We start from the raw sequence: 12,971 nt of genomic DNA on the forward strand, positions 1-12,971 counted from the left end.
AAGGAGAGGGAGTGACAGAGCTAAACCTCCCTTTGAAGGAAGGGTAATTCCTGAGGCAGGCTAACGGGTAAATCCCATCTGTCCTGCAGGCACAGAGATGTCTGTCTCACAGGAACTCAGTGGTATTCATGGTGCAGAGTGGGAAATCTCTTGGAGGACTGAGGCAGTTACAGGTTTTTAGGACTGCACAGCATCCTGGGGCCAGAGTGAGATGGTCCCTTACATGGGCTGTGCAGCGGGGAGAGCACACAAGGAACCTCCCCACCCCTGCATGTGTGACCCACACACAAGGAGTAGCCATAATGGCACTGGGGCTGCTCTTTCAGTACATACCTGTGGGTACTGTGCCCCGAAACAGAGAAGTAGTAGGTGGGCCCAGGCTTCACCCCCACCCCCGCACCAGCCACACTTAGGGAAGCAGGGTACACCAGCCTGTGGAGCCCCTCTGGGACACAGTTGCATCCTGAGCTCCCTGTGGAGCAGTAGAGCTGATGCTTAGGTGGGACAATTTGCCCTTGGTGTGTAAGTTGTGCCTTGGGAGAACAGCCAGATACTCCCAGTTTGTGTGAGATGAAGGCAAGTGTGGTTGTAGAGGAGTGATTTGCTCCTTCGTACTGAGGTCCAGTTGAGGGGGAGCAGTCTGGGCCCCGCCAAGTGCACATCTGGGGTAGAATGGCCTTTGATTTCCACTCTGGGGTCTCCATAGTATGTCTGGGCATCCCTCCCACTACAGCCAGCGGTACTGTATGTGTAACCCGGACGTGGTCCAGCAGTTCCATAACCCGGACACCATTTTCATCCTGGCCTTCGCGATCATCCTCCTCAACACGGACATGTACAGCCCCAACATCAAACCCGACAGGAAGATGATGCTGGAGGACTTCATCCGGAACCTGAGAGGTGAGGATGCTGCCCCAGGTAGGCATAACTTCTGCTGCTCCAGATTCTGTGTGCTAGGGCTGAAGCCAAAGACAAACTGAGGCTTCTGTAACCGGGGCTGCTGCTCTCTGTGAATCAGAGTGGCAGAAGCTTGAGTTGGAAAAGACCTGTTAGGTCCTAGCTAGTCCATCACCCAGTGGATCAGTGCAGAATTGTCCTCTACAGTATATTCTCTAGCAATATGTCCAGCCCACTTTTAAAAGACTCAAAGGGTGGGGTTTCCACCACTTTTCTTGAGAGATATTTACATAGTTTAATAGATATCACAGTTCAGAAGTTTTCTCTGATATTGAAATTTTCCTTTGCTTGATTTCATCCTAGTTACATCCTTTTCGATCTCCCGGAACACCTCTTTTCCCATCTTGGTACTTCAAATATTTGGACAAGATTTCCGGATAGCCTAAATCTCCCCTTCCTTACTTCATGCTATTCCCTCTAACTGTCTATCCTCAGCCCTCTCCTCCTTGCTAGCCACACCTGCCTTCTCTTATCTTGAGTCTCACTTTAGTTGTCATTTAACCATTATCCACAAATACATCATCTCTTAATCTTGAAGGGAAGTGGTTGAAGCCCTGCTACTGGGGACACTTACAACTAGACCAGACCAAGCAACTAGTAAAGGTACAATTGAGCCACGATCCTGCATTGGCAGGGGAATGGGCTGGATCTCCTAATAGGTCTCTTCCATCTCTAAAGTCGCTGGTTAAATGAAATCAATGCAGGTTTTATTGCTGAGTGACCCAAGATCTATAAATATGAAAGTGTGACTATAAAACGGCAGGGAACACGTGGAAAGAAGCCAGCATGCAAAGAGGTGGAATAATGAAATCCTTTGCATTCTCCTGATTATATCATTATATCAGCAGAGAAGGCAGTATATTATACCGAGAGATTATTGCTTCCTCCCCATCTCCCCCACACTGCCTAGACACACTGTGTAAAGGAGGCAATCGGTGCATGCTGAGGACTGTCGGCTCTTTCCGTGCTCTCTGCCTCGCCTGCTCTACATTCTCTGTGCTTTTCAGGGGTGGACGACGGCGCTGACATTCCCCGGGAGCTGGTAGTGGGGATCTATGAGAGGATCCAACAGAAAGAGCTCAAATCCAATGAGGATCATGTAACCTATGTCACCAAGGTGGAGAAATCCATCGTAGGGATGAAAACAGTGAGTTCTTAACCTCTGCTCTATTCTTCTCACCTCTACTTCCCTAGCTCCTGTAATCTCCTCTCGTCTCCTCCTCTACCCCGCCTTCTGTTGCAGTTGCATCCTTCCTTCTCCATTCAACTCTTTCCCATAGTCCCTTCTTTCTCTCCTTCCACTCCCTTCTGTCCTTTAACATTTGCTCCCTTTTCTTGGACTCCCCTCTTTCTTGCAGTCTCATTCTTTCTTAATGGTTTTGGAGCTCCCTTAGCCAGAATTTGTCTTAGCTGGTTCACTCATCCTCTAGCCAAGAGTCTTATCACGGGCTCTGCCTGCTGACGCCTCGGAGAGACACTGCAGTGCTTCAGACTCTCTTTCAGGTTTTGTGAGGACATAGGAAAAGTCTGATAGAAAGTGATCTCAGCCAGCTCTCCCAGGAGCTCCCTGAGGAGTGCCAGGGTTAAGAGAACACCAATGGTTTCCTTGGCCGGGACTAATGAGTAACACAAAAACATACCATTGACCTGAACTGTGTGAAATAATCTCCAGAGGGTCAGAAAGTTACAAACCCACAGCTGGGGTGATGGCAGGATGCTGAAGAGGGTAAGCAGCCACCCACGATCCCTGTAAGCCAGACATGTGGTGATCTGATTCAATAACAAGAGGGCTCCCAGTGACTGCCTGCCCCACCACTCCTTCGGGTTCCTCAGAGTCGAAGGGTGTGGGCCAGTTCTTGCTGTGGCATGCGGGGAAAGTGATGATGAGGAGTAGGATGCAGGTGGGCAGAGCTGGTGCCATTGCATGAAGGTTTGAGTAGCTAGAGGTGACACTGAATCATTTGGGTTGGGAGAATGGTGAGAACATTTCCCACTTAACTTCTCTCTTGGGCCTTGCAGGTTCTGTCTGTGCCTCATCGACGGCTGGTCTGCTGCAGCCGCCTTTACGAGGTGACGGATGTGAATAAAATGCAGAAGCAGGCTGCTCATCAGAGGGAAGTGTTCCTCTTCAATGACCTGCTGGTGGTGAGCGTGCTCTGGGATGTTAGGCAGGAGAGTGGCGCCAAAGGAGGAGCTGGAGATGTTGTGAAAGTCAAAAGTATAACTGGGTTCAAAAAAGAACTAGATAAGTTGATGGATGATAGGCCCATCAAGGGCAATTAGCCACGATGGTCAGGGACGCAACCCCATGCTCTGGGTGTCTCTAAACCTCTGATCGCCAGAAGCTGGGACTGGACAGCAGGGGATGGATCACTCAATAATTGTCCTGTTCTGTTTATTCCCTCTTGAAGTATCTGGCACTGGCCACTATTGGGAGAAAGGATACTGGGCTAGATAGACCATTGGTCTGACCCAGCATGGCCATTCTTATGTCAAAAGAGCTTCTGAATTCTTTGGGACACACTGTCAAAATGGTAGAGCAGGAAGGGACATGGCTGCTGGCAAAACTAGGCCATGGCAGCCCCCAATCTCATATCATAAGAAGAGGCCACAGAATCCCGCCTCCCACTGTAAGAAGATGCCATGACATCCCCCATGGTAAAATGGGGCAATAACACCTACATGAATTTCCAAACCTTCAATAAGCCATGTCCCATGGTGATTCTGTGTCACGCTACAAAGCAAGGTCAGTACTTTCCACAGTAACTCCATTCCTCTCAGTGAAGTTCAGTTCTTTATCTGTCAGTGCCGAGGCAGGCAGAGCTCCCCTGCTGTCTGAAGCCTTCATGATGGACACTGCCAAGCCACTGCCGCATTCAGTGTAGATTATTCATTATTCACTTAGAGACACAGATGTCCATGGCACTTTAAAAACACATTCCCTACCCCAGAGTTTGCAGTCTAATTTAAGCAAACACCAAGCAAACACTGAACAATCAGGAGCAAGACTGGGAGCAGACAGGGTGGGAGAAAAGTGAAGCTTAATGGTAAGAAATGAGTTTTCAGGAGTGATTTAAAGATGGATTGGGAAGATGGTTGTTCCAGCATCGGCTCGGGCTGTGCCTGTCCCTTGCATATACACATAAGGGTGGGGGGGAAGGCTCCTTGTATGCTCACCCCCTATTGTACTCCCCATACAGGAGCTTGAGGGTAGGGACTGCTCCCTGCTAGTGTCCCCCAGGGCACTAGCCAACTGAAAGGGGGCAGAGAGGAGATGCAAGACAATGGCCAGATGAGCAGGGGAGAATGTGCTACATCTTCTAAGGGGCAGTGCAGCATGCACACTTACCCTGTACCCCTGGCTCTCTGGAAGAGATGTTGTGGATGGCTCTGTAATACTCTCAATGCTAGCCCATGCCTTCAATGGCATGCTCTGGCCCACAAGGATCTGCTTGCAAAGCTGCGAATGGGAGAGTGTCAAAGAGAGACCATCTAAGGAGCAAGGACAGTGTGATCCGGAGCTTTGTGTACGTAGACATTCTGAAGGACTGCTGTAAGTACAGCATGCAGAGTGGCATGACAGGGAAATCACTAAACAAAGAGCCTATGGGTTACCATTCATCACTCTGATGCTGTGTTAGCAGAGCTTTTCTGGAGTGCACTCGAAGTAGTTTGCATTGTTCGTGCCTCATTCTTTCCCAGTGCCCTTAGCTGCTGATGTTTCTCCTTTGACAGATCCTCAAGCTTTGCCCCAAGAAGAAAAGCTCCTCAACCTACACATTTTGCAAGTCAGTTGGCCTGTTGGGGATGCAGTTCCATCTTTTTGAGAATGAATGTAAGTCTGCTGTGGGCTGGCTCCCTGGAGGGGATAGGCAGGTGGAGCTGGAGGGAAGGTCCCTGCATCTGGAACCTCCAGTTGGAAAGGTTTCCATCAGCAGGGATTTGAGCATGCTGCCCAAACTGGGGGCTGAATTATTGCTGTATGGGGGCAGTGGGTTGGGGAGAAGTTGCTCCTACCCACTATCCCTCTCATTGCATCTGCACAGGAGGCAGCTAGAATGTGTCTGCTTGTCCCCCTGAGCATAAGAGGGGTATGGCTCACTCTGCAGCAGACGGGGGTGCAGCTGGCTGGACTGGCAGTATGGCCAGGACCACACACATAGCCAGCACCAGATGGAGACTGTATCAGATGGAGTGCACTCTTAGCAAGTGTGGCTGCAGAGCTTGTCCCCCCCACAGGTATCATGTGTCCGGCTCTGCCTTCCACACCACTGTTGTTCAGGTGCTGCGCCTCCTCCCACCACCCCAGAGGCACCAAGAGTCAAAACAGCTGCTGGAACGGCACCCACAAAAGCGTGGCACGAGGCCAAACCTCATCGGCTTGACCTTGATGGTCTGGGAATGGAGCCATTATTTGTCATTATTTAGACTGGTTCCATGGAGGAGGAGTGCCAGAAACACTCAGCGTAACTGATGGTGCTGGGTTCAGAGTGGGAGGAGATGGCAGCATTTGCACAAGCTGCTGCTGTAGCTAATTGATACTTATGGGCACCTGTGTGGAGTATGCCATGGAGAAGGGAGATGATAATAATACTTAGCCCATCCTCAGTGCTCTTTGCAGACGCTATTTCACCCTCACAGCACCCCTGCGAGATTGGTATGGGCACTATGACTTGCATCCCTCTTGTACACATAGGGTGGTTGAGGCTGAGAGGTTAAGTGGCCCAAGGTCACAGAGGGGTGTCACTGTCAGAGCGGGGGTTAGAATTTAGGAGTGTTGTTGTTATTAATGTTAGTTACCATAGTGCCTAGGGACCAACCACGAATGGGGCCCCATCATGCTAGACTGGGCAAACACAGAGCAAATGGTCTCTGCCCCAAAGAACTTACAATCTCAATAGACAAGACAGACACAGGGAGGAGAAAGGGGTAGAACACACAGGCCGAGTGAACAATGGGATGGTGGCAAAGGGCATGTTAGTGCCACAATTGTTTGTTTATTTGGGTGGGTTTCGTTAGGAGGGGAATCAGCTAAATGGAAAGAAAAAGGAAGGGAGGGGCAGGGTGGAGCAAACAGCCACTCAGCACAGAGCAGAAAAAGTCTAATCAAAACTATAGAAAATTCTCTGGATGGCTGGAGGTCCCTGCTTTGGCTGCTTCTGCAGCTCTCCTACTGGCTGGAGACTGGAGTCTCTGGCTGGGTCCTCCCTGCATCCACTTTCATTCTCAGAACACTGGCCCTCATCTCTCTATGCTCTTTCTGCTCCCTTTGCATCTCCCCATCACATTCCCAACATTGAGTGGGAAAGAAATGAGTCTATCCGGGTTAGGGTGGCCACTCACGCATCCCCAGAATACTGGACAGGAGTGGTGTGACTCCAGCCTGGCTAGCAATACCTCGCACATGCCATGCGTGCAAGTTCACGCCAGCAGAGGCAGTGTGTGCTCTTCAAAATGGCATCCCTTGTCCAATACTGTCCACATCCTGTTTTGTCTCAGTACTGGACGGAGGACAAACCAGTGAAAAATAGGCCTGTCTGGTTTAAAGCTGGATGAATGGAGTATGTCTCCCTGTGCCCCACTTCCTCTCTCTGCACAGTGGAATCACCTCCCAGTATAGGTGGTGCCCCTTGCTGGCTGGGACAGAGAGCAGGCTATGACCCTTGTAAACCCATGTCTCCTTCCCTGCCGTGCCCCCTGCTGGCTAGGACAGAGACCTGGAGTGAATTCCTGGCCCCACTGGAATCAATGGGAGTTTTGCAATTGGCTTCAATGGTGCCAGATTTGTTCTGTCCCCTGCTGGGTGAGAGAAAGATTTGTTGCCTGAATGTAAGTCCTTTGTTCCTATTCAAACCAAATGCTCTGTACTGTCATGTCTCAGTCCTGAAGGTTCCCAGAACACATGGAACATACCAAAAGCGTAACAGTTATTATTCTGAGTGCTGGAGTTTCCTGAATGCTGAGCTGGTATTTAGTGGGGTTATTGCAGTGCTATGTCAGTGCGGGAGGTTGCTGGCCTCTGCACTGTACTGTAGTATTTGAGCTTGCACCATATTGGGTAGGGTTACCATATTTAACAAATAAAAAAAGAGGACCCTCCACGGGTCCCTGGCCCCGCCCATTTCCCACCCCCAGCCTGCCCCAACTCCGCCCCTTCCCCGCCCCAACCCCGCCCTAACTCCGCCCCCTCCTCCCTCCCACTCCCAGCCACGCGGAAAGGGCTGCCCGAGCGCTACCAGCTTCACGGTTTGCTGGGCAGCCCCCAGACCCTGCGCCCCCCGCCGGTGCTTCCCCAGCGCAGCTGGAGCCCGGGAGGGGAAGCGCCCGGCCGGGGGCGCAGGGTCTGGAGGCTGCCCGGCAAACCATGAAGCCGGTAGTGCTTGGGCTTCGGGCAGCCCCTATGCCTCCGGATCCTGCGCCCCCGGCCGGGCACTTCCCCTCCCGGGCTCCGGCGGCGCAGGGTCCGGAGGCATGGGGGCTGCCCAAAGCCCGTAGCGCTCGGCTCTTAAACAGAGCCGAAGAGTCAGGGGAGGAGCAGAGCCGCCGTGGCCGGAGGCTCTGCTCCTCCCCTGACTCTTCGGCTCTGTTTAAGAGCTGAGCTGCCCGAGCGCTACTGGCTTCGAGCAGCCCCCATGCCTCCGGACCCTGCGCCGCCGGAGCCCGGGAGGGGAAGTGCCCGGCCGGCGGCTGGGGTCCGGAGGCAAGGGGGCTGTCTGAAGCCCATAGCGTTCGGACAGCTCGGCTCTTAAACAGAGCCAAAGAGTCAGGGGAGGAGCAGAGCAGCCGCGGGAGGGGAAGTGCCCGGCCGGCATTTTCCCGGACATGTTCGGCTTTTTGGCAATTCCCCCCGGACGGGGGTTTGATTGCCGAAAAGCCAGACATATCCGGGAAAAACCGGACGTATGGTAACCCTAATATTGGGCAGAGTCCTTTTTTGCCGTGCTGTAATCTACAGAGGAAATGCAATCACATGGTGGTGGTGGCAAATACCAGTTACATAGTACTGTCAGTGACTGCAAGGGAGATGCGGCAGTTGTGTCTCGGGGCTGCAGGAGACAGGTCCTGTGCTGCACTATGAGACAATCCCCTGTACAGTCACAGCGCCTATGCTATAGGACAGCGTAGGATCTGTGACCCGAACAGTGCAGGTTCCCAGATGCTGCACTGTGCTACAGTACGATGATGCACTGCATCTTTTCATCCGTGCTAGAAAGTCTTGAATGTTGTGCTGTAGTGGGAGTGATACAGCCACATCTCAAGCAAGCGCTGGTGCTGTGAGGTCTGGGTTTTTCATTCTGTCAATCTCTGTTCATGTCTTGTTCTCAGATTACCCCCATGGCATCACCCTGGTGACTCCACTTTCGGGCTCAGACAAGAAACAGGTACTACACTTCTGTGCTCTGGGTTCAGAGGAAATGCAGAAATTTGTGGAAGATCTAAAAGAGTCAATAGCAGAGGTGATGGAGCTAGAACAGATACGAATTGAATGTAAGGCTTCCAGCGTGATCCAGACTCCATGCAGTCATCCTGTATGTATGTCCATGTGTGTTGGGGGGTTGAAGATCCCTTCCATGTGGGTGTATGTTGGAATATGCATGTGATTGTCCCTATGTATGTTCATACACAGAAATGATCTGTGAGTACCTGGGAAGGTTCTGTATATATGAACTGGTATAAGCCACAGGTGCTGATAACCTTCATCATGTTGCATTATTTTACTCCGTGAGAGGCAGCATGACCCCGTAGACAGGGTACTGGGCTGGGAGTTAGGAGACTTGGGTTCTGTTCACAGCTTGCTGGTGACCTTGGGCCAGTCACTGCACAGTCTGTGTTTTGCTAGATGAAATTCTATGGCCTGTGCTTTGCAGGTCAGGCTAGATCAGGAGGGTTCCTGCTGGCCTTAATATCTCTGAATGGATGAGTATTCCCATTGGAGTCAACTGTATCACTCATGGAGTAAGGTGCTACTCCCCGTGAATGTGGGTGTCAGAGTCTGTCCCTCCGGGGGGGGGAGGGGCGTTACGGGCATGTGCATACACAACATTTCTAATTCCTATTTCTCTCCTGTCTTCCTTTGCCTCTTGGTCTCTCCCTTCTTGTTTGTACATCTGCTCTTCTGGGTGACTCTCTCTTCTGTTTCTTTGTCTCACCTTCACTCTTGTCCCGGTCTCTCCCCATTCACTGTTATCCTTCTGACTCTCAGGGGAGCTGGAGAAGCAGCAGGGGGCAAAGACTCTTACGTTAAAGACCAACGGGGCTCAGATGGAACCACAGTCCAAGCAAGCATCTCCGACAGGTTAGAGGTCACTCTCCTTTGGGGGCCGACTGTGCAGCTGTTACTCAGACACTCACACACGTACTCGCGTTGCCTTCAGTGGGCGTGAGTGCTCAGCACTCTGAGTAAGGGCTGAGCCCTCAGCAAATAGTGGAAGTGACTTGGGCCTAAGTACTCAGCAGGTACTTAAGAAAATTCTTTAGAAGCCTCTCTGAGGGCCACCCCAACTGCACAATAGCCACAGAGAACCCATTGGAGGGGAAAGGCGTCAGACCAAAGTCCTCTGTTTATCCCAGGAATGGGCAATTGCACTATAAGCTCTTCTCACACCCTCCTACCGACCTGCCACGTCTAGGTAGCACAGGCTTCATGTTCATTCCTGGCTTGGCTTCTCTGCCACGACTGCCAATTAAGGTCAGACACGGTGATGATTTGGGTACCAGTCCACAAGAAACTGAGCTGGGATCAGCAGCTCATTTCATGTACCCCACCAAGTGGTTATCACATGAAACAACAATCAGTTGCCATCAGTCTGGGCTGGAGTTGAACCTCGAGGCTCCATAGCCCCTCCCCTGTCCCCTGAGCTGCCACTGCCTCACGCTATGCTCCTTCTCATGCCATGAGACGTAGGTTTCCTCACTGATAGGTCTGTTTTCTTTCAAAGGCAAGAAGGAGTTGGGGGAGAAGGTCTCAGATAGCACAGTGGAGGTAAGTAGAGCACAGAGCAGCTGAGGTAAGTAATTCTCTCTCACTTCAGCTCTTCTCACATTCTCTGTTGTTTCTTTTCTCAGGTTTTAATCAATGCCTCCCCAGCCAGACTGACAATTTTACCAATTTCCAGAGATACAATTAAAAGTTACTGCTAGGACGGGTAATACAACTTTCAAATCCAAACTAAACTTCAAAGCATTTTCAATCCGTCTTTATAACTGCAACATCCCTCATGGACCGAGCTCCCAAATGCCATAGACTAACCCGCGCTGCTACTTAAGGGAAGACTGAGAACCCAGCTAAAAACTTGCCTGGACAGGCCACTGACATTGCTAATGCCATGCAGCCACCAGTGCGAACTCACCCGCAGTAACCTTCCCTGCAAACCTTGCCCCAGAGAGTCACCTTCCTATGCAGGGAGCTCCACTGTCCGGTTTGCACACATTTCTGCAGGGACTGCCAATTCCTAGCAGATACGCTTTCTTACGCAGAGACCCCCGTTGCCTTCCAGCTGCCCATTCTCCCAGCATAGCTGTATCACCAAGGAGATCTTTCCTAAGTGTCTTAGCTGCCCTCAACTTGGCCTTTCTCAGGGCAGTTCTATCCCCCGGCAGATGCCTCTTGCCATAGTGCACTCCATCCCTCTGCAGCTCTCAGTCCCCTTTGAGGGAAGAGGAAGCTGCATTTCCCTGCAGACAACCATTTCCTGAGGTAGGTGCTTTCAGTCCTCAGCTTCCAGTTTCTGCTGGGACTGATGTTTCCCTACAGCTCATTGCCTCAGTGAGTTGGGGTGCTGCTAGCACTTCAGGCCCTGCAGCCACTCTTTCCTAGGGGAGGCTCCATCACCTCAAAGATACGCATTCCTGAGGGAAGCTCAGTTACCCTGCAGCTTCCCATGAGAGCTCCATTCCTCATAGACACCGGTTCCCAGTGGGTCGTGCCATCTGCCAGCAGACGTACATTCTGCCACCGTCCTCCACACACCTACTCTTGTGGGGAAGCACCAGCAACCTGCAGACACTTTTTCCCATGTCAGAATTCTGTCTCCCCCCCCAAAGTAACCCAGTTCTGGAGGCAGCTTCACTTCCTTACAGCCAATCAGTGCCCTGGGGAAGCCCAGCAGCCACCCATCCCCCCGTGGGGAGTGCCGCTACCTGCAGCCATCCATTGGCGGGGGGAACTGTACTATCACCCAGTCCCCATGAGGGAGTCTTGTTTCCTCCCTGCTGCCAGCCAACCCCCTGTCCCCTCCCCCCCCCTGGGATCTCCATCACCTGGCAGACACCCATGGGCAGGGAGAGCTCTGCCATCAGCCAGTCCTCCCAGGAGAGCCCCACTTGCTTCATTGCCCTGCAGCCACCCACTTCTGGGAGCCGGCCTGTTGCCCTGCTGACCCCTGTGCCCTGGGGGAGTTCCATTACATTTGAGCTCCCGTCCCATTTTCACTCTGGAATCAGTGGGTGCCCATACATGGGGGACTCTCTTCAGGTCCATGGAGACCCCTAAAGCTTCTCTTCCTTTCCCCTCTTCCTTCTGATCGCCCAGTAATTCGCATCAGCAGAAGAGCATCTCCATTTTCTCTGAGATTATCTAATCTGCTGCCATTTCACCATGCCTTTCTTTTATCATTGTACTAGCTAGATGGGTAATTTCTTTTAACTCATTTCCTTTCACTTACAAACCATCAAACGGATCAGCGGGAGCCGCAGTTTGCTGGAATATGTCAGATTTCTGCTTTTTTCTCTTTGTAAACAGCTTAGCAAATCATGTTGTACACCTTCCTGCTCAGGGAGATGGGGCGCTGGGACAGGCACGAGTCTCGCGCTGAGCCTCAGCCAATGTCATTTTGCAGAACTGTACAACCTTGATTATCTGAAACCCTGCTCACCAACCCGCCTGCCCTGCTTCCTGGAGCCAGGGCACAGCCCCCGAGGTCAATTCAATACAATGAGAATTCTCAGAGGCTCCCACTATCAGAACTCATTCACACGCCCCAGGAGGTTTGGATAATCAACGTTTGCATTGCATTTGGAAAGGCTGACCCTGCCTTTCATGTGATGGCAACAAGAGGGCACCTTAGTTCTAGCTGGGGCATGGGAGGGGAGATAGCTATTGGCCGGGGAGAGGGAGCTATGGCTGGGGATCATGCTTTGGGTGGGTTATGGTTGATGCAAATGAGAGATTGTGGGGCTCAGGGCAGCCAGTAGTAGCAGATGGGAAAATGTCTTGTAACATTTAATGCTTCTTTGACTGTTTCTAAACTAGGTGTCAATTCACAACAGGCTCCAAACGTACCAGCACAACTCCGTCCTGGGGCCCGAGAGTGGAACGCAGGCCAGCACGCGTCCTAACATGCCACGGGAGAGGCTGGAGACAGCATTGGTACCCTCCTATCCCGCCTCGGCGGGGACACTTGTACAGTGCCAGCAGATTGTCAAAGTCATTGTCTTGGACAAGCCGTGCCTCGCTCGTATGGAGCCGGCCCTCAACCAGACTCTGACCCGCTACGTCTCCTCCGATTCCTGCAGCTCCACCCCGATGCGCAGTGCAGGCAGCGGGCTCCAAGGGACCCCAGTGAAAATCATCCATCAGCCCCCACTTCCGCCTCCACCACCACCCTACAACCACCCACACCAGTACTGCCCCCCCAGCTCCCTGCTTCATAGGCGTAGGTACTCCAGTGGATCACGCAGTCTAGTGTAGCCACACCACCAGCACCACCAAACAGCACAGATTTTCCCCGGGACCCTTTCTGTCTACAAAGAGATCTAGTTTGGGATTTATTTTTTAGTAAAAGAGAAGAAAAACCAAGCCTGAACAGACCTAACTCCTCCCCATCTGCCCTGAGATGATGGTAATTGTGAAGAGCTCTTTATAGAAACTGCCAGTCCTGGAGCTCACACTTCCACCTGAGCCTCCCGCCCAGCCGCTCACGCCAACTCACTCCATGGACCCCACCATAGTTCTTTGCCACCCTGCTCCCAGTGAGCTTGTTGATTCTCTGCTTTGTTTGCTCTGTGTCTTCTGT

General features: G+C 51.9%; 1 protein-coding gene across 3 annotated transcripts in view; it reads left to right on the top strand.

Moving 5' to 3' along the window:
* IQSEC3 (IQ motif and Sec7 domain ArfGEF 3) overlaps positions 1-12,391 on the top strand; it is a 119,609-nt gene extending 107,218 nt beyond the window's left edge. For 2 of the 3 annotated variants that reach the window (XM_054034853.1, XM_054034868.1), the window contains 9 exons: positions 734-900; positions 1,965-2,104; positions 2,977-3,102; positions 4,693-4,792; positions 8,284-8,445; positions 9,161-9,253; positions 9,897-9,940; positions 10,024-10,103; positions 12,226-12,279. In XM_054034853.1, the coding sequence (XP_053890828.1) occupies positions 734-900; positions 1,965-2,104; positions 2,977-3,102; positions 4,693-4,792; positions 8,284-8,445; positions 9,161-9,253; positions 9,897-9,940; positions 10,024-10,098 (907 nt within the window). In that variant the 3' untranslated portion in view covers positions 10,099-10,103; positions 12,226-12,279. Of the gene's footprint in view, positions 1-733; positions 901-1,964; positions 2,105-2,976; positions 3,103-4,692; positions 4,793-8,283; positions 8,446-9,160; positions 9,254-9,896; positions 9,941-10,023; positions 10,104-12,225 lie in introns of all 3 variants that reach the window. The other variant, XM_054034863.1, reaches the window with a different exon arrangement.
* The last annotated feature ends 580 nt before the right edge of the window (positions 12,392-12,971 follow it).

This window comes from Malaclemys terrapin, chromosome 1, assembly GCF_027887155.1.
Source record: "Malaclemys terrapin pileata isolate rMalTer1 chromosome 1, rMalTer1.hap1, whole genome shotgun sequence".
Lineage (NCBI taxonomy): Eukaryota > Metazoa > Chordata > Testudines > Emydidae > Malaclemys > Malaclemys terrapin.